Source organism: Balaenoptera musculus, chromosome 10, assembly GCF_009873245.2.
Source record: "Balaenoptera musculus isolate JJ_BM4_2016_0621 chromosome 10, mBalMus1.pri.v3, whole genome shotgun sequence".
NCBI lineage: Eukaryota > Metazoa > Chordata > Mammalia > Artiodactyla > Balaenopteridae > Balaenoptera > Balaenoptera musculus.
This window is the reverse complement of record NC_045794.1, coordinates 66471453-66493643: the sequence shown is the minus strand read 5'-3', so window position 1 is coordinate 66493643 and position 22191 is coordinate 66471453. Positions and strand designations below refer to the sequence as shown.

At 35.6% G+C, this 22191-nt stretch overlaps 1 protein-coding gene and 1 non-coding gene across 8 annotated transcripts in view; both read right to left on the bottom strand.

The window, feature by feature from the left end:
* The window catches only part of ACSS3 (acyl-CoA synthetase short chain family member 3), a 142953-nt gene that overhangs the window by 27942 nt on the left and 92820 nt on the right, over positions 1 to 22191 (bottom strand). For all 7 annotated transcript variants that reach the window (XR_005021577.1, XM_036867014.1, XM_036867019.1 and 4 more), the window contains 2 exons: positions 15725 to 15828; positions 1484 to 1579 (listed from right to left, as the gene is read on the bottom strand). Coding sequence is in view for 6 of the 7 variants with exons in the window: in XM_036867014.1 (XP_036722909.1) it covers positions 1484 to 1579; positions 15725 to 15828 (200 nt within the window). In the remaining variant the exon portion in view is untranslated. The remainder of the gene's footprint in view (positions 1 to 1483; positions 1580 to 15724; positions 15829 to 22191) is intronic.
* Positions 3894 to 3995, bottom strand: LOC118902894. The gene has a single exon (XR_005021615.1). It is a non-coding gene; the product is annotated as a U6 spliceosomal RNA (small nuclear RNA).

Here is a 22191-nt window from a genome sequence, read left to right as displayed (position 1 = left end):
TCTGTACTGAAATTCCATGAGGCATCAAAGCTTTAACTCCTTCTTACAGCTGGATATGAAAATGGTACTGAAACACTGAAAGGGAACATAGTTAACATCTCCCACAGTCATCAGCCCCGAAAAATGGTTCAACACAAAAGCAATTTTTCTAATAAAAGGAGCAGGGATGACAGAACTGCTCAAAGGGAAGATTTCATAAAGCTGCATTCACCCTTCCATGCCTGGAGAAGTCACTGACTTCACAGAGTATCTATTTTTGCCCTTAAAAAAAAATCGTACATGTCTTTTTATAAATATATCTGCTAGGTTAAACCAAATGATCCTTAACCGGTCATTGTTCTAGAAGGAAAATGTAATATTTTTACATCAGAGAAGCAAAAACACATCTCTAAATTTTGTAATTTACATGCAAATACAAACTGTATGCAGGAATTGTATTCTGTTCCTAGATGCTGGGTTTAAGCTAAATTGTGCGACCTTATGCAAATAACGTAACTTCCGTACCTCATTTTCCTTGTCTGTAAAATGAATGTGTAAGACTAAATCAAGTCAGCCCCTCTGGCTTCTCTGAAATATCAATGACACTACTAGCTAAGACTTAGTTCAGTCTTTCTACCAGCAGGTGCTATGTTACTGCTTCACTGTGTTCCATCAGCAACCCTATGAAGCACATAGCATTATTATTCCCATTTAGAAATAAGGAAGTTGAATGTTTGATTTGTGTAACAATGTATAACTTAAACAAGTCACCTTGTATAAGACATACAACTAGGAGGTGAAATCCAGGGGATTACTGAACTATTATAATCACTACCAATAATTTTAAAACAAATATGGAAAAGATAGTGTTTCTCATTGTCATATACTGCCAGCAAGGATGAAATTATTTTTCTTTTTAGAATCCGCACTCTTTATATTCATTTTTTTAGCCAACAAGGTTCAAAAGCTTTATCATCACTTCTAAATTAAAAGATAGCATATATAATGGGAAAAACTGCAGCTTTTATAACAGAAACAAACAAACAAAATAAAACATAATGGTTTGCATTGTCTTCAGGACCTAACGAGCTGTGTTACCTTAGGAAAGTTATTTAGTCTCTCTGGGCACCAGCTAACTCATCTCTAAAATGGGAATAATATTGGTAAATTAAATATACCTCAGCATTAGTTGAAAAGATGTATGCAAAGTACTTGGCACCTAGCATGTATTCCATAAGTGTTAATCTCGCATTCATATGCTTAACTTGCCTTATATTATGACAATCATTTAGAACATGTCCTTAGAAGTCAATAATCTTACTTTTGATCAAATTGGCTAATAACAAAAGTTATCACAAAAAGTTAGACATTTTTAATACAAGGCATTCACTCAAATACTTATTAAGCACCTAGTATGTTTCAAGCAATATGATTCACACTAAATACAGAAAAATACCAAATTTATTAACATTACATATTTCAAGTAATCAGGGTAATTTCTCACCATTGTATCCTGGAACACTTTTTCCTGCTTGCCCTGGAGGAGGTGTTTTAGAATTACCTAATCCAATGCATGATGCTGTAATTGGGGAACCAGTCTCTGGAGAAATAAATATTATTTATCATTTAATATTTCAACGTGAGATCATGACGTCTCTTCAGTGCCTGCACTGCCCCCTCCCTCCACAGAATTTCACTGCATGATGAATAGATAAATAGTGCAAATGTACTATTTAAAAATGAAACAAGTCCAGTAATTTATACGATATTGACATTTTTAAAATTTAAGGACACAAATTTAGAATAATATATATAGTAGTGGTTCTTTTAAAGACAAGAAAGGCCTCTCTAGTGTTTTCAGCTGTGGATCAGAAGGCATGAAGACTGGAGAATTACGTGACTGTGACAGTTTTACAAAATATGTTAAAAACTGAAAAATCTCTAGAAAAGATGCTTTCTTTTAACTCATCTAAAGCTATTTTATCAGGGTAAATAACAGCAATGGGCAAAATATTTCTGTTATTTATAGTTTAGTCTCTGGAACAGGTAACATGAAGATTTTTTTAAATATATGAACAGGATCATATTCTAATTTTTGAAGATCTACATTTGCCTAGAGACCTTGCATCTAAAACTGAATTTACCAATGCTTTATCAAATTTCGCTTAAACCTGTTGCTCCTGGACTTCTGAAGGCCCAAAACCTAGGAAGGAAGCTATTTGTCTTATGCTGATCATTTCCTCAAGACCAGAGACTTATTCACAATTAGCCTTCATTGATTAACAAAAATGTTACATTTGTCTTCTCTGTCTCAAGTTGTAACTCAGAATAACAGCAGCTATTACATAATAATCATAAGTTCTGAAACTGATAATTTTTTATAAAAGAATGCATTCGTTATTATTGGCAAATACAAGTTTGGAGTTACCAGAATATTTTGAATATGAGATTTGTCTCTATGGAGGGTAAGATAAGAGGGTATTGATTGTAAAAAGTTTCAGAACTACTGGCTTAATATTATACACTGAAATGTACACCTACATACACCCAAGGGATTAACTGCCAAACCATTCAGATCCAAAGTAATCCAAAATATTAAAAACTTCTATCTTCCTAAGGACTCAGAATGTATTTCTTCCACTCTGGTCTCCACCATGATTTATCATATATTTGTATCACTTTAGAATGATGGGAAGAATTTATTACTGTTCTTTGCCTTCCAGAGTAGTTCAGTTTATTATTCACGTTTTGATGGCGTCTCAGCTGGTATCAATAACAGAAGATGAACTCTCAAACTTTAAAACCCAGCTCCTGAGTGACAGTCCAGTGCCTAAGGTGCTAAGCCAGATGGTCACCGCTAAGGAGACGCAGCGAGTCACCGGAGAAGACATTGCTGATGTTGGACAAAGAATTCTCAAATATTTTCATATCGTGACAAAAAATCGGGAGGTACTTTATGACATGGCATTCTATCAGCTGTGAGCATTCTCCCTACAGCACCATCAAAGCATGGGAGGAAATCCACAGGTTTGGAAATTTAGCAGCATTTTTCCCTTTGCCTTTTGGAAAACGTCTGAGTACTTATCTCAGCGACCCTGCAAGAGCAGTGAGACAACAGCAGTGGTGATGACAGGTAGCAACCCTGCAGAGTGAGGTGCTGAAAGGAAGGTACTCCGACGTAACAAGGTGACAAGAAGAACAGAAGCTACTAAGACACATGAGGAAAGGCGATATCCCCTTCAAGAGGCTGCCCCTCCCCTTCCCACCCTGGTGAGAAGCAGCTTCTGAAGTCAATCTGCTATTTTTAAAGCATATCTTGTCAAGTTTAGGTGATCAGTAGGGGCACTCCGATCATCTGAAGTTCAAACTCTTGACACTTCTCAACCCCGTAAGGCCTCTCAGCCGCTTGTCACCAGATAGCTCTAGAACGTACAAATGTACCTTCCAGTGGCTCTAATACCTAGCAATGGTTCTAGTATCTGCTGCTTAAAAGAAAAACAAAAACCCCGCAACAACGAAACTCTAACTGCACCCTGCTTCATCTCATCTCAGTGTGGATTCTTACAAAAGACATGGGCACTCTGTTCTTCTGATAACTGGGAGGAAGGGAGTGTGGGAAAAGGAAGGGAGAATAAAACCTACTCTTAAATAAAGACACAAGAAACTGAAGCGCTGCCAGTATCTACTGCCTAAGTTGACATTATACATCCTTCCTGAGATTCTTAAACATCTCTTCATAGTGATTACATATTCATAACCTTTAACCTTCAGCTGTTTTGTTGTAGTTTATGATTGTAAAGCAACTATGAAAAGCATATTTTTCTATATGATTATTTTGACTGAATTTTAAGGGCAATGAAAAGTATTATCCATTCAGTTACTTCAAGAAGATAATAGAAGTTTATACTTTGAACATTAATAATTTGAGCATCTTGTTGTCTTTATTTTGTGCAGGGGCCATGCTCATCTTCTCTATATCGTTCCAATTTTAGTATATGTGCCGCCAAAGTGAGCACTTACTGACTTTATTTTGATATTCATTTAGAGCATTAAAAATGAACTGTTGGTAGTGACATGCAAAGGATACAGTCAGACAAAATGATAGTTCCTAGGAATCTAAGTATAATAAGGAGCCACAGTTAGGACAAAAGTGGGATGAGAAAGACCATAATGGTTGTTACAGAGACTTTGGTTTTCTCTCTTTATACCCCTGAACGTCCCAAGACCCAAGAACTGATCAATCTGCACCGTAGGCACACAGATGCATGCTCACACATTCATGCACACAGACTGTATAACCACCCTGGCTTCCCAGCAGGTCCACATGCAGAACAGGCTTCCAGTTAGGGAAAGCCCCAGGCATGCTGCAGTCCTTAATCAAGCTCCAAAGGACTCCCAAAGCCCCATTTCAAAGACGTTCTAAAAACATCTGCTTCACACTGCCCAGGCTATAATTAACTGGCTAGCAGTTATCTAAGCAGACAGGAAATCCAGATGTCACATTTTGACTGGGAAATAGCTACACTGAACAAACCAGAACATTCTCTTTGAAGAAAAGAATTGGACACTTCATTTGGAGAAATCTTTCCAAAGAGGTCCAACCTTAGAAAGACAATGCTCAGCAATTCACCAGCATAATTTCCTTAGATAAGAGACAACCAGGAAGAAGATGGCAGGAAATTGAGGGCTGTGAAGAATACGTTACCTTGGTATGTTTTATATTCACACTTCATTAGAAGCTAATACAGACATTTCACTATTATTTTAGTGTTTTTACTGCCGCACTCCACCTTATTGCATTAGTGAGCTGTTACCTAAATGAATTTTCCTTAAAACTTCTGAAGGAAGAAAAGGAGAGAGAACTAATAAACATAATTTTTTCAAACATGAATTATGCCATGTACCATGTGCTAAGTGCTTTTTGTTTATATTATTGCATTTAATCCAACTATAAGCTGATAGGGAGAAAAGGAAATATTATTTTAACAGATGAAAAGTACTAAGGCCTAACATAGAAAAATTAAACCATTTGTCCTGGTTCGCATAGTTCTTTCAGAGCAGGAGAAGAATGGCATAGATAAGTGTGCCACTCATGAGGTTCCCATGTAGAATACAGAGGAGAGAAGAAAACAGAGCTCACCCAGACTGCATCCCAGCAGAGGAAGAAAAACCTTTGTGACACGGAGTGAGTGCAGTCTCTCATACTTGCAAATGGAAGTAATGGCGGTAGTACCACTTATTAGCAAACATTTATTGAGCAGCTATTATGTGCTAGGTGCTGTCATTAGAACTGGGGATAGAGCAATAAACAAGTGACCAAAATCCCTGCCTTCGTGGAGCTCACATTTTAACTGGGGAAACAAACAATAATAACATTCAAAAGTCTAACACACAGCATGTCAAAGAGTAATAACCACTAAGAACATAAAGAAAGCACAGATAGGATATGAGAATAGGATATGAGATGCGATGGGAAGGGATTGCAATTTTAAACTGGGTAGCCAGAAAAAAACTCCCTGAGAAGTGACATTTGAGTAAAGACTTGAAAGAAGTGAGGACATGTGCCTTATACATATCTGGGGACAAAGAATCCAGGAGAAAGGAACCGCAAGTGCAAAGGTACCGAGGTAGGTTTATTCCTAGAGTATTTGAGGAACAGTGAGGCAGCCATTGTGACTGAAGCAGAACAAATGAAGAAAGTATTAACAGGAAATGAAGTCAGAGAGGTAGTGAGGAGACAGCTCACGTAAAACTACTTCAAAGTCCTCTTAAAACCTTAAGTTTTTAGTCTGAGTGATGTTGCGAGCTAGTGTGGACCTTTAAACAAAGAAGTTAATGAATCACAACAATGCAAATAGAATTTACTTAAATATTTGGGCATCATGTAGGTTTTATGATCAGGTTTATTTAATTTGGGGTTTTGAGAGAGACGTGGGAGAAAGTGATGGACAGATGGGAGCTGTTTTAGGATGGCTGGTTAATAACAGAGATTCCTGTGGCTTTCTGAACAGCAGGAATCAATTCACTAGATTGACAGAAAGACTAGAGCTCAGTTAGGTGGTAGATGGGAGACAGATTGCCCATACAAGCCAAAGACAATCACTTTTGTTATATAAGTGTTAGTGTTTCTACAAATCAATACAGCATTTCTGAAAGGCAAGTTGGCAGTTCTTATAAAAAGTCTTAAAAATGGCAGTCTTTCTAAAAACTCTTAAAGGTTGAGCATAGCCTCTAACTCAGTTGTTCCACTTTAAGGGCTATACACAAGGAAATATTTGTAAGAGCTCACAAATATTAAGCATCAAGGATGTTTACCACAGTATTGTTTATACTAGAGTTTAAAAGATTGTCCAAAAAAATCGGAATTATTCCATATTAAGGAGTAATGCAAAACCAAACACCATAGAAAAATGTCTAGTGATAGGAAATAATTCTCACAAAATATTGTTTAGATAAATGTTGTAAAACAAAATGCACAATGTGATTTAATTTTTTAATAAATAATATACATTGGGCAAAAATATACATCTTGGCAAGATACACATTCAAATATTAACAGAATTTCTTAACACCATTTCTGAATGGTGAGCAAAGGAGAAATTACATTGAAGAGTCCAAAGGCTACATCCACAACCTTGAAATCTCTCCACAGTGGTGGATTAAAGGTGGGTGCAATTTGTTTAATACTTCTTCTACTGTCTTGTGATGGCTTTGAGTAACAGAAAAGAGTGAAAGTGATGCTTTGTCAGTTTATAGGCACAGGCCTTAAGAAATTCAGAACACTGTCTCAGGAACCCATGAGGCGCCATGTAACGTGGTCCACTACTCTGAGCCCGCCAAGCTAAAAATGCCACTTGCAAGCGTTCCGGACAACAGTCCTAGCTGAGTCCAGCCTTCCAGCAGTCCCAGGCATGAGAGTGAAGCCATTTTGGAGCCTCCAGACCAGCTCATTCACCACACAATCCTCTCTCAGTGTCTCAATCAACAGTACTTGGAGCACAAAATCCCTAGCTGATCTCTACTCATATCTTTGATCCATAAAATCATGAGATATGGTGGTTACTTTTAGCCACTAGGTTTTAGGGTAAATATTTTTTACACAGCAATAGATACTTGGAACACTTTACATTAAGAATATTACAAAATTTTTCAAAAAAGAATTGTGCATGTAATTATATGAAAACACTGTCCTAGCCTGCAGTTGAAATCAGGTTCTTCTTGTGTGCTCTGAGAATCATTTGTATCAGCAAGACCAAAGTCTAATCCCTGACATTTTGTGCTTAGGAAATGTTTTCTGACTAGTAAATACATACTTACATAATTTTAGGCTCTGACTCCCATTATTGAGATCAGTGTTCTTAAAAAATAAGTAGCAGATCACACAATGCAATCCCAAAATGAACAAGAGAGCAAGAGAAATAGAGGACTCAGGAAAGAGAAAAAAACTGTTATGTTACTGTTGCAATTCTGTTACAATCTTTTTCTTATTCCAAGAATGCTATTCAAAGGTCAGTCCTTCAACAAATATTTATTGAACATACCCAACTTTCTTAATGCATTTCTTTTGGGGAGAAGAGAGTGTTAAAGATGGAAAGACAAGCCTAACAGAAATAGAAGTTATGTGCAAAGTTGAGACGTTAGACCACCAAGGACTGACTGCAAGTTATTTACCAGAGCAAAGCTTGCAGGGCTGGGGTGGGTGGGGGGTGGACGAGGGGTGAAAGAAGAGAAATAATAAGGAACAAAATGAGAGGGGAGGAGAAAAGGCAGATCGCAAAGTGTTAAGAAATTTGGATATTATTCTGGGAACACTGGGGGACTCAGGGAGTTGTAGCAGAGGAGATTTGTTCAGAATGGCATTTTAGAAAAAGCTCTTCAGTTGCAAACTGGAGCACTAAATTGAGAAACCCAACCCAGTGCAAGAAATCAGTTAGATGTTGGTGGTCTGATGCAGGTGAGTGGCAGTGGAAGATAAGACCAAGTTGGAGTTACACTCAGAATCAAAAGGCCTTGCTGATGGTTTGGATATAGGGACAGGGCAAGAGGGAGAAATCCAGGACAACCCCCAGGGTTTTGGCTTATAGATGAAAAACAACACAGAAAGAAGAGTAGATGTGAGTGAGGGCTAAGAGGAAGAACATTATGGCAGGTTCAGCTCTATAAATAAGAGCTCCTGCTGTATCTGGAAATCTGTCATTGTGCTCCCACTGTGGTTCTAGAAACACTACATTTAAGCAATATGGATTTTAGATGTTGGTGGCCCATGCAGAGAGCTAAAGTCCTGGAAATAAATCAATTCAGTGGCACAGGGCCCTTGAGTCATATTACTCACAGCATCATGATGGGCACAGAAGCAATTTGTAAAGAAACCATTCGCTACACCTCTAAATCTATACTGTGAGCTATAAATAACTTGCATGGTGGTAGCAGAAAGAAAGTAGAAACAGTGAGATGTACACCAGTGAAAGAAGATCAATTTAATCTTTTGTGTTCACGAGACGGTACGATTACATTTTAAAATACTTGATTCAACGCAGCCTATCTTTTGGTACCGGAAGCAAACCATTAATTCAAGCTGTGAGACACTGGTCTTATCCTACTCTCTTACCAGCACACTGCCTCTAACCTTAGAGAAACTCATAAATAACCTGCAGTTGAATTAGATTAAAAATGCTGTATTAATGAAGGCCTAAGATAAAACATAAGAAGAAAAGGCTCTGATCAACACAGAACAATGACAGTTCTGGTTCTAATCTTAACTAGCTAATTGACACTGGGAAACTAAATTCTCTATGATTAATATTTTCATTTATAAATTGAGCTCTTATGTTCTAAGTTTTCTTGAGTCTGGACTATCTACAGACCAGGATGCTAAAGATGGCCTTTGTATTCATGAAGGATTATTCACAGAAAGGAAAGGAAAGGAAAAGAAAAATGTTTATTGAATGTTACTATAGGCCAGGAACTTGCTGCATTGTTCATACACATTTCACTTCATTTCAAGCTTTCTACAAGCCTGTGAGCAAACACATGTGCACTAGATTAGAGACTTGCAAGCGGCTACAGAGTAAGTGGCCAAACCAGGATTTAAACAGTCTTATTGGGATTCAGTATCACTTTTTACTACCCACATTGCTTTTCCAAGAGAATAGTCACCTGTTGTTTTCTAATTAGAATGGACAGCAAAAGAGGAATTGGGAACTACTACTTTATGGGGCCAAAGGGCCCACAGTGCAGAGAATTACATGCAACAAGGGAAAATCAAATTTCCAGACAATAAGGTTTGTCAAGGGAGGGTTTAGGAACTCTTTTTCTTGTAAAGATCAACAAAAACATGACATATTTTCACTTTTCTAGAGTGTATTAAATGAGATTCTTGCCAAGGGTAGGACAATTAAAATAAATGATATTTCAAAGACTGAACCAACTTTATATGATTAATCAATTTCTTAGTGTTTAGTCTCTTGTCAAAAATTATCACTAATATAATAATGAGCATAAATAGAGATTCTAAAAAGCAATTATACATATCTGAACTACTTCATGTATAGTAATCATATCTGAAAAAAAACACCAACTTGGTGTTCTTCCCACATTAAAATGCTGTAAAGATGAAAATGTCGGATTCAATGGCTGCTATTTGACTTGGGATATTCATTTTCAGATGGAATAATAATTTGTAAACAGTTATTCATTTCAAAAAGAGAAAGCCTCATCAAGCCTAACATTTGACAAAAGATTATTCCTTCCACTAACCAAATTCACATAGCTTACCTCTAAGTTCCTGCTTCTCAAATTATCAGTAAAAATCACCTACTTTAAACTAACGAAGACTTGCTCCAAATGAGAAAAAAAAAATGCTGTTGCCAGGCAACAAAGATGACATCAAGACATTTTTCCTCTCTCACCAGATGAATACTTTCACAGCCTTACTAGCTGAACATTGCTGACATGACACTGTGTCTATATGACTGCTCTTCCCAATCACAACTTCTCATGCCAAACTATCTACAATTTCTTTCCCATGAATGAAAAAAAGAGATGAGTTTATTTTTGACCATTCTGTTGAGAGAAACAAAATTCATCCGACAATAGTGATTCATTCATATTACTAAAGACTCTTTACATTCTACTATTTGAAAGCATCATAGGGTATATTCTGGACGAGCCAGTTCATGGGGCAGTGGCACTGCCTAACCCTGAGTTCCACAGTGTGTATTTCAAAAGTCTACTTCAATCCACCGTCTTTGAAAATGCAGGCCTCTACTTTAACCAAACCCTACCACCACAGCCCGAATTTGATGGGCTCAGAAAATATTAAGTAAAACCCAGAAAGCAGGGAATGACAGTTGAAAAGTAAAACCTAGGAAGGCAGCATTTGATTGTATATAGAAATATTTTACTTCAAGATCTGCAACCAAAGGAATGTATGCTAGTGGCTATTGGCACCCAAACCACTGAGAACAGATTTTTGAATAATTAAAGACAGAGTCATCAAGATAAAGTCACCAAGAAGATACTTTCCTCGCTGTACTGTCAGCCATACAGAGCTTTTTATCCCGTAGCCCTAGGAAGCCATTTTGCAGGAAAACATACAGGATTTTGCATGGGGCACAAGCTAGGTATGTTGAAGATGGAAGAAAGTCACACATCTAGCACATAGGTGTAACATGCTTTAAAGAAAGGCAGAAATAACAAGAGTCATAAAACTCCCAATGTGGAATCCCAGGGATGAAGAGAATACCCTGTCACGGACTAAACTCAGAACTACACACTGACAGATTGAAATTCCTCTTCAGTAAGTATATCAGTTCAGATGCCTGAAAGTGGAAAGTGTGAAAGTGCAAGGGTAACCAAGGAAGAGGACGATCCAGAAAAAAATGTGGCTTAAACTTTGACACTCTACCTATCAAGTCTCAAATCACATTTAGTCTACCCAGGAGGAATGAGACAGTACTATATTTGAGCCTGTATCATTTCTCATAGAGATCTCTGGTTAGGATAATTGTTATTAAACTATAATGAATTATTCCATTTTTGGTTTTGATTCTTGTAAATGAAAAATATTGCTGCCTTTAAAAAATCCTGGGCTAATGGATCTTCTCCAGATACACCTAAGGATAAGGACTGAATTTGGTCAGCTTAACCAATTTTTGTGGGTTAGAACTCTTGTCCCAGTTGTCTATCCTCAGGAAGTATATCCTACCAAACAGTGCAAAAATAAGGATTATCAGGTCAAGTAGCCTTGACACATTTTAATAATATGGTATTAGGATGTGTGTGCCTTTAGGATCAATGATTTTGATTTAAGAACCAGCATGACTGAAGTTTGCTGGAGCCTGTGGGTCCATTTTAGTAAAATCCAGAATTATCAGATTCTTCCTCAAAGGAGGAGCATTTAGGCTCTATATAGAATATAGTTACTTCAGAACTAGCAATTGCAGCTAAAACTGCAGCAGTTCAATCAAACAGGGAGAGAAATGCTGTGATTACTTCAAGATATAAGAACTCAGCAAAGATGGCTCAAGGCAGATAAAGTAAAATCAATAACTTCAATGGCCACCAATGTCTCAATCCATTAGGAGATTACCATTTTCTCATTGAAATCCCTCCTAGGGGTTTTAAAAATTCTACAAAGAATTTTACTCCTCCAGTAAAGTGATGGAAACAAAACAAACAACAAAATCACCCAGTGCTACTCAAGTTGGTGGTCATTACCTCATTTCAATTACTTCATCACTACAGGGGCGGGGGACATCACTTAAAACACTTTAACATAAGGTTTATATCTTCTGATGGAAACCACACAGATTTGTTCTGCTAGCAGGTGGAAAGAATCATTGATTCTTTTGATCTAAACCCTTCACCAAGTTGTCCCTTATAAAAGCTACTGTGGAACTTGAGTATTCTAACTTTGCAGTGGTTATCTTTATTTAAGTGACTGATAGCAAGTAAAAGAATAAAGTGTTTCTACATAAAATTAAATAACATTACAAAGTGGGATGCCAAACTTTTTTGTTGCAGTCATTTCTAAACTAGTGCCATATCTTATAGTAAACAGGAAGAAAAGAGAGAAAGAAGGAAGGAAAAAGAAAGGGAAGAGAAGGGAAGGCCGGAAGGCAGGAAGGAAAGAAGGAAGGGAAAAAGGAAGGAGGAAACTTCAGAAAGGGATAAGGTCTACTATGTTTTGGGTTTTAGTACTTAGTTGTTTAATTTTTTGTACTAGGTGATTCACTCAAAAGGAAAACAGTTCCTTCATAGGCATCTTAAATCAGAAAAAAAAATTCTTGCAAAGGACACAATGCACTGCACTGACAGTTCTTTCTTTGTGCTGTTTGATTTCTGGAAAAGCTCATCTTAGTACTAAAAATGATCTATAACAGTACAGTGTTTTATCTGGTGATTGTACAACTGAGGGTAATGAAGTTCTGGCTGTTTATTTCTTTGTACACAAACTATCATATCTTAAGGGAACAATTATCAATTCTCTTAATTTCCCCTTTTCAAATTATGATTGTAGCACCTCTATTTCTTAACCCCTATTTAAAAAAATGAAAAATTCAGTCAATAATCCAGATGCTTCCAATCATCTTATGGATAAATTACTATGAAGATAAAGCATCTGAGTAAATGACAATTTGTCTATTGCCAGAGTTATGAATCAAATATATACAACTCTCCTCTATAAACTTAGCAAGACCAATTTCCTTCATGAGAGCATTAAATGTTTACATTATTACAATCCAAAACAAGGGGTTAATGCTTCAGTGGTGTTGAACAGAGACAATTCTTTATTAAAATGCCCCCACAAGGAGTTGATCTGTTCTCGGATTTTCCACAGATTAGCTCTCAATTTAGAATCTTAGGTATTATTTAAATCAGACATCAAAGAGTGTTGATAGTAACCGATCAAAAGAGGATGTTAGTTACTAGAAATCTGTTGTTGCTAATACAAATTTCACTTGGGTAACAAAAACAACATTGTAATATAAATGGATTGACTGCAGAGTGGCTTCTTATAGCCCAAGTCACAGGAACTAATCAATTTTCACTCATACATTTTAGTTACTTAACATACCCCTTACTAATTCCAAATTACACATCACAGTTTCTTAACAACTCATTTGTACACATGTATTAATGTAATCAGAGAGCAAATTCATAAATTATGCATTGTATGGAAGGCTCATAAAAGTGTGCAATTGTATAAAATAATATCAATTTCTAAGTCAATAAAAAGTAACAGCAACCTTGTAGAAAACTTGAAATTTTAAATAAAGAAAAATATTCCTTTGGGCAAAGCTTAACCTTCCTTCAAATGTTATCAGGTTTTTGCTGATCTACCTCTTGGGGAACTGCATGTCCATCTATCTGATATGTAAAATATTAGGAAATTCATAAATGTGCTAGAAATATCAAATTTTTCTTTCTTTTTTCTAAGAGTTAATAATAACTCATAAAGTACTTGTCTTTGCCCCCATTAATCTGATATCACCTTAAGAAAGGTGAACAGTTGCAAATATTAAACTTCAGTATCACTTTGCAATTATTTAACACAACATACAACTTTGAAAATACTGAATTGATTTCTTCTATGCAAATGAATAAAGATTCTAACTAAATTTTCTGTTAGTAGCAGACACCTGCACCACGTAGGATAAATTTCTTTTATAAAGGACAAAACCACTAACCTAGCTAGCTAGCTAGCTACCTACCTACATACCTATCCCTATGTATGTATTTGTGTACTTCAGTTGGACAAAATATCAAATGCTGTAAAATTAAATTTGGGGGATGGAAAGAATCCGTCATTATTAGTAGAAATCCACTCTGTTTTAAACAGTAATGAGCAGCCATTCAAAGCACATTGACATAATGTGTCTACTAATTCCTTCTGAACAACACGTCAAAGAAAAGTTGCAAATTCAAGTGGAACTCAGTACCCACCAGAGACCTCTTATGCTTGTTTCTCAGGCTTAAGTGAGCTTTTTTGTAAAGCTGGATGCACTAACTACATACATCTGCACAGGCTATTATGTGCAACGATATCAGTAAGAAAAAGTAAAGGAATCATAATTTTATTTATTAATGTGTTGGTTGCCTTCAACAAGCTTTAGCATAGTCACTTTAAGGGAGCCAGGGGTGGGGAACAGAACTCTTCTGCAAGCATTTGTGTAAGGTCACTGTGTATTGGAAACAAGTTTTATGTTGACCAGGAAAGGAAAACCACCTTGGAAAACCATCTTAAAGCTGATAAAATATTTTCCTCTTTATGTCCAGAAAAATAACTGTTAGAACTTTCTGGATGAATAGGGGATTCATCAAGTCTATAAACACTCTTCCTTGCAAGGCAATAATTCTTCACTTGTTTTTTATGTATTTTACACATAGCACTGCTCTTTCTCCAAATTGAATCTTACCTTTTTTTATTTCCCAAATAGTTACAAATCTGAATTTAGATAAGAAATTTCTCCCTTAGCAAATCAAATTACAGAGAATAGAAACTTTCTTTCTGATTTGCATCTTATTTAAAGAACATGTATTCTGCTCTGATCATTCATGTTATATTTCATATTATAATGAATATAGAAAACACATTTTCCAAAAGAGCAATATCCAAGAAAATATAAAAGTATAATTTATCAGAATCAAAGAGTTCTAAAATATTAAACACTGAACTTCAGTTTTAGTCTCTCACTTGATCTTCTAGATCTTAAAATCAGACCTAATTTTTGCTAGAATTTTTAAAATCAGACCTAATTTTTGCTAGAAATTTTATTAATTTTTTAATCCAAATTTGATGCCCTGCCCAAAATGCTCAGAAGATGGAAATTCTGAAAATACTAACATACAATTGTTGATCTAATTAGTTGAACTGAGTAGGACTGAACTGAAATATATACATAGGATGGCTGTAAAGGCTCTGATAACTCATAGCTACTTTCAGTGGGCCAAATGGAAGAGCCAACAAAATCACTACATTCGGTGACAAGGAAAACAGATTCCAGGTAAACTACTTACTTTCACATATGTACACAATCATTCCTCAAAAGAAGCAGCAGGAAGTCTTTTTTTATCTGTACCAAAGTTTTATTCTATCCACTTAATATGACAAGGTGTTTCCCAAGGATCAATTAGTGGGAGGAAAATAGAGAATAAATAAGTAAATAAATAAATTACATATATAATGATAAGCGTTTTGGTGAAAAATACATTTGTCTGTTGAGTGCTAGGCAGAAGAGATTTGATTTTATTGATCATAAGAAAAGAGCCAGAGAACCACAGGAAATCCTGTAAAAGAAACGGTGCTTTAAAAAAGTACTCCTGCAGCAGTGTGCAGGGTTATAGGAAAGCAGGGAGCACAGAGATGAGTGATGAGGATAATTTAAATCAGATGACAGTGTGGCTGCTGCAGCTCAGAGGCAATGGGAGTACTGAAGATGGGATGAATCCAAAGGGAAATCTGAGATTTAGTGACTCACTGGATATATGAGGCAAAGAGGATGAGAAGCAAAAGTGGTCTTCAGGGCTTTATACCCAGGGACCAAGAGAATGGTAGCATCAATGTCATTTAAGAAGACTTTTTAACAAAAAGATAATCAAAGAACTGCTTATTTCTATCGACACCAAAGCCACCCGATTTCTGAGTTTGTGCCTGATGGTCATAATTCAGAATTTCCTCCTATCCTTGCAGTGCCTCTGAGCATGTCTGCAATATTTATGTACATGTTTGGAAAATGCTCACCAGTTTGCCACCAATGGTCTAGGACAGGTACTCTGAAGACCTTTTTGGACCATTCCAGGGTCTCCACGTCACATCGTTCTCCAGCCACAAATAATGTTTTGAACCTGAATATTAGAGAGAGAGAGTGAATTCAAATTATTCCTTGAAAATAAACTGAAATAATTTCATCTACCTTCTTTTAAACATTGTAGAATCTAATCACATTAATTCTGTCAGAGGAAAACACTGTAGAATGGTTGTAGAATGGTTAGAGGCATTATTTGTTTGGACGCGATATAACTAAATGCATAGCACAGCACTGGAGAGAGATGCTTCAAAAGCAGAATTCACAGCTACAGCTTCTCAGTTCTGAGAAGAGCAACTGAGTTGATCTTTGTAATATATCTGTCATATTCACCTAATAATCAAAAATGAAAAACCTTTTTCCTCCTTGACATTATCTCTGCTAATTTTAGCTCCAAATTTGATTGCTGTATTCTACTTAAGTCTATACACGAAAATACTCTAGAGTATCAGCTAAGGCAACAAATATGCTCATAAATATGATGTATTTGCTCCTTCTCATGAGTTACTTTGGTAAAGATTATTATGATTTCAACACATATTTCCCCTATTCCAAGGACATATTTAGGAAGATAAGTGATTTGAAAAGAAATGCCATTGTGGCCTTCCAGGTTAAAAAGCCTCCTATCAAAAGGAATATATGATTACTGAGAGATGAAGAATCCTTTGCAGGGAACATCATGCCACAGTGTAGAAAGGATGAAATAGGAAAAATAGAATTGAGTTGACACTATTGGTAGTTCATTGAGAGAATGACTATTTTTTTCTTCTATTCTCAATGCCCCCATGGCCTGTCGTCTGTCAAAGAGTCTGTCATACAGAGTGAAGTAAGTCAGAAAGAGAAAAACAAATACCATATGCTAACACATACATATGGAATCTAAAAAAAAATAAGGTCTGAAGAACCTAGGGGCAGGACAGGAATAAAGACGCAGGCATAGAGAATGGACCTGATGACATGGGGAGGGGGAAGGGTAAGCTGAGACGAAGTGAGAGAGTGGCATGGACATATATACACTATCAAATGTAAAACAGATAGCTAGTGGGAAGCAGCCGCATAGCACAGGGAGATCAGCTCTGTGCTTTGTGTCCACCTAGAGGGGTGGGATAGGGAGGGTGGGAGGGAGACGAAAAAGTGAGGGGATATGGGGATATATGTATATGTATAGCTGATTCACTTTGTTATACAGCAGCAACTAACACAACAATGTAAAGCAATTATACTCCAATAAAGATGTTAAAAACAAAACAAAACAAAAAACAAAGAATGTGTGTATAAGAGTTAATTCATTATCATCAAAATAAAAACCAAAAAAATAAAAAAATTAACTAATCAAATAAAAACCTGCCTACCCATCCTGAACAATATAGTATAGCCACAGAAGATTTTTTACCCTTCCCTTAACTTACATCATTTCATGAAGACCTGATGAAGATTCAAATATTCTCACTCTGTGCTCCAACAACATGCATTTCCTGCCTCTGCTACAAACATATATCTCATTCTGTAATTGTTTGCTTCTTGCCTATTTCTCACAGTGTACTGTGAGCTCCTTAGGATCATTCATCTTTATGACTTTGATTATCAATCAAAATACCTGGGATTTTTAGGTACTTAAACTTTAAGCAAACTACATATATATTTGCAATTCAAGCTACAATGTAATCAAATATGTATTCATTTATAACTTGCTTGAAATTAAAATTTGGATTATCAATTATGACCTCATCAGACAGAAATGTTACAGCAGGATGAAATAAACAGTAACACATTAAGCTATTATAAGTAAGTTAAAGTATAACAAAAACTAGTGTGAAGTTTTAAAGTTTAAAATGATGTTGATACATCTATGATTTTAGATGCTACGTAAAAACAAGACAAAATAAAAATATAAACGCCATATTGTTGATAATCTTATGACTGAAAAATATGAACATATTTTAATTGTATCTTATTCAAACTATTAGCTTCCTGATTTTTCTTAAACTTCTGTGATTAAGAATATTATGCATTTCTAGGGTAAACGAGGAACAAGTGATGCCATTTGGAGACGCAGGCCTGGGCCTTGTCATGAAGGAGCTTATAGAGTTTTCTAAGGAATTTGGATTTCTCCATGAAGGTGGTGAGAAGCTAATTAAAGCCAATTAAAGATTTTAAGCAGGAGAGTGGCACAGTGAGATTTTTGCTTTAGGAAGATGCCACTGGCAGGAGTGGGGAGGACAAAAGGAAGGTCAGGACAGGAGCCCAGGGGCCCTGGCTTTGGGAGGCTGCTGCCATCACAGAGATGGTGAGACTTGAACCCAGGCAGCCCCCGGGGACCCCCGGGGAAAAAAAGTGGAGGTGGAGACGGGGGATTATCTAGGAGGTCTGAGCAACGGGACTTATTACTACTCACAATTCCTGTTTCCTTGAAAAGCCTTTTAGGAATACGTTGTATGTCACTGGAAGAAGAAAAACCAACACATAAACAAACCAAAATTGAAAAAAAAAACAAACAAACCAAAAACCCAAACTTTCAAATACCTGACCTTAAATAAAAGTAAAATTAAAGAAAACATGATTAGGAGGAAAACACTGCTATCCATGACAAATTGTAGAAGCAAAAAAGACTGAATGAAAATGTCCACTATTCCTTGCTTTTGTGCTGCCTCAAACTGTACTAAACAGACACCTTTAACGACTGATCATTGATACATGCTTCACACTTTATCAATAGATTAACTTTAAAATATCATATTGCTGTTGTATAATATCACAGGAAATTTGAGGAACAGAAAGAACACACACACCTATATGTACATATTGGGATTTTTGTTGTATTTTTGCCGTTTATGACTACAAGGGGTTTCAAGCATGGTTTTCTTACTAACCAACAGAGGAGCTATTCTTTGTATTTCATTGAAGGTGTAATCATTTTCTGGAGCATATTGTACCTTTTCCACCTTCTTTCTTTGAAATAGCACATGTATAACAGAATTTACTAGTCCCAAAATATAGAAAGGTATGATATTCAATAAAGAATAGTAAAAGTGGTGTCTGCCTTCTCTGCAAGTCAGAAAAAAATCCCCCCATTTCCATTAAAATCACTTTACTATTTACCAAAAGCAGAGGAAAATTTTGGGGCTCACTGGTAATTTAGAAAAACATCAAATAGTATAGATGATCCCCTTTCCCTAAATACACTAGAAACTATCACTCTACTTTTGTATTAAAGTTCCTAAAACTGCCCCAAAGTTATTATTTTTCTCAATTACAGACTTCAAATTGTATAATATTAATGAGTATAAACACATTATAAACAAAGATAAAATTCAGGAATAAGACATGACTGACAATTTAAAATCTTTTAATAAATATTTAATCCAATATTATTTAACTCCTAATTCCTCACAATAAACAAAACCATGATATGTAATTTTATATTTTTATAACCAAATGATTACTTAAAAACTCTTAGTATAAATCTATAATTGAAAGATAAATTATAAGATAATTTAAAGATAAACTCATGCCTAAGAGCAAGAGTTGTATTCTTATTTTTAAAAAAACATTTAGCCCTTTAGGCTTGCAAAAAGGGAACTGAAACATTTTTCAACAGTGAAATTTCTCATTAATGACCTTGCCATTATTTTATTAATATTACAAACAGATAAATGCCCCATATTAAAAAATTCAAAAATATATTTTTGTTTATAAATTCATTTCATAAAAGTGAATGGGGAGTTAGTGTTTAATGCGGACAGAGTTTCAGTTTAGGAGGTGAAATATTTGGGAGATGGATGATGGTGAGAGTTGCACAACAATGTGAATGTACTTAGTGTCACTGAACTGTACAGTTAAATACGGTTTAAATAGTATGCTTTATATTATGTGACTTTTACCACAATAAAAAAAATTTTTTTAAAGTGAAAATTAGCCATTTTTCACAGTAATTTGGACTCTCTGGAGAGTAAATTTACCCATATTAATTATATATGTCCTGTCTCTGCACTGTACAATATGGTAGCTTCTAGCCACCTCTGGCTATTTAAAATTTAAATTAGTTAAAATTGAAAAAAATTTAAAAATATCAATTTCTTCATAGTATTAACCTTTTGTCAAGAGTTCATTAGTGACATGTGGCTGGTACCTACTATATTGGAGACATCAGTTTTATTGGATAATGCTTCCCTAGATTGTTATATACTAATTCAATATATGGGAGATGCTCTGATAATGGTAACACATGGGAAGATGAATCTACTTCCAGATGAATAATACTAAAAGGATAAACAAAATGACAATATACAATACCCAGAGTAGAAAAAAGGGGGAGAGAGATTAATGGGAATGAGACCTATACCTCTTTCCTCAATTCTATATAAAATTGAGTATAATTCAAGACTCAAATTAAGTTGAAAATTAAGCAAAAAGGGAAACAGAAAAATGGTAATGTTGTTAAATTAATTTTATTCCAAAATACACAGGAAGCTGCATAGTAATGGATAAAAAGCCAAAGATAGATTATGGTGAAGAATTCTGAGGTAATAAAGTAGGGGCAGAAGAAAACTAAAATGAATATTTCTTTCCAGGTCCATAAACCACCAAACAAGAGAATATTACTCTTCACTTGTGCCAACAGAAGTTAAATAAAAATAGTTTATTTCAGTGATGCCTCATCAACTCTAGTTCACACAACAGAACATCATTATTTTTTTCCATCAGTGTCCCTGTGGTTATCTCCATCTTTCCTTCATTCTGTTTTCTTCTATTACTCCCCACTAGAAAATTCAAATTACCTTTTGAAAAAACTCTCCACCATTGTGTTACAGTTATTTATTGCATTTATTTTGGCTTCTGTTTAAACATAATATCCAATTATAATTAGTATAGTAACAACTATATAAATTCAACAACATATTTCATCAGTTTTTGCTGCTGCTTTTTCATATCCCATACCATTCCCCTGTGTGCATTTTTCCTGTCAAGAAAGTCTCTGGGTTTTAAGTTCTCTTAGCTTTGTCCATATGCACATTTTTCTATTTTGCCCTCAGTCTTCAATAAAAATTTTTTGTTTAACAATTCTCCCTCAGAACTTTGCAGATCTTTCACTATTGTCATCTAGCATCTATTGGCATCAGTTTGGATTTTCCTCTTTGGTGCTCTGTTGATTCCTCTGGCAGTTCTTTGGATTTTATCTATAGCCTCAGTTCATGTTTTGCAATTTTCAAATGACCTGTCCAATGAGAATTTACTTATATTTAACCTTCTTAGTACTTTGATGGCACTTTCCAACTAGGATCCACATCTTTCTTCAATTCAGTAACATATTCAATTATTGGCTCTTCAACTGTCATTTTTTTTAACAATTCTTCCATTTTCTTCTGAAATTCTTACTAGATACATTTGTAGTTTCCTATTCTTCCCTCCAAGTCTCTTTAACTGTTCTTTCAGATTTTTTACTTTGTCTCTCTGTTTTACATGCTGGGTAGTTTCCTCAATAATATCCTGTAATTTTTAACAGTCTTTCCTTGTGCCCATATATTTGTTTCATTTATTTAGTTTACACTATCCATTGTACTTTTTAATTTTTTCATACCCAAGTTTAAACATTTTACATAAGAGTTATTAGTTTATGACTCTGATTATCCTTAACATACTTATTTTCAAGTTTGATTTGGCTATATTACAAAAATTATCTCAATTGGAACGAATCCATGTTCGGTTGATTTTATTAGCATTAGAGTTCTTCGTGTGTTTGGAATTTTATTTCCCACACTCTTTTCGAAATAGAAGTTCTTTGTTTTTGTTTCTATCTCCTTCTCTCTCTCTCCTATGCTCACCTTCTCTGTTCAATAGGTTTGTGAGTGATATAACTATCCTCTAGAGGTCCAATGCCATAATGATGATTCAGAATTATTAATCCACAGTAATACTCAGGATATCATAGATCCTATTCTAGGATGACAGATGGGCAGTTTGGTTCAGTCTCTGGTTGCTTTGTCTCAGTCAGATCCCTAGACCAAAGCCTGCTATACGTCATAGTCCCAGAAAACAACTGAGAGTCATTATTATCAGCCTCCTTTCCTGAGTGGGGAGGAACACTCCAGCCCATCTTCAATCACTGAGCAAGCTCTGACTCCATGACCTAAGCAGGGTAATACTGAGTCCCTTTACTCTGCCAATGTATGCTTGTACACCTAGCAAGCCTCTGGCGTCAGCCACCCTTAACGCTTTGCAAATCTAATCCATTTCCAGTCCACAGAAAAGTTTATTTTTCAGCTCAGCTCTGATGCTCTGCTTCTTGTTTTTCATATTATCTCTCATTGCTGTGTAATGGGAAAAGAAAGGCTGCATCAAAGTACAAGGTACTGTGTTATCTTGAGTGGAAATCCAAGCACAGAATTTTTTCTAACTTTACTAA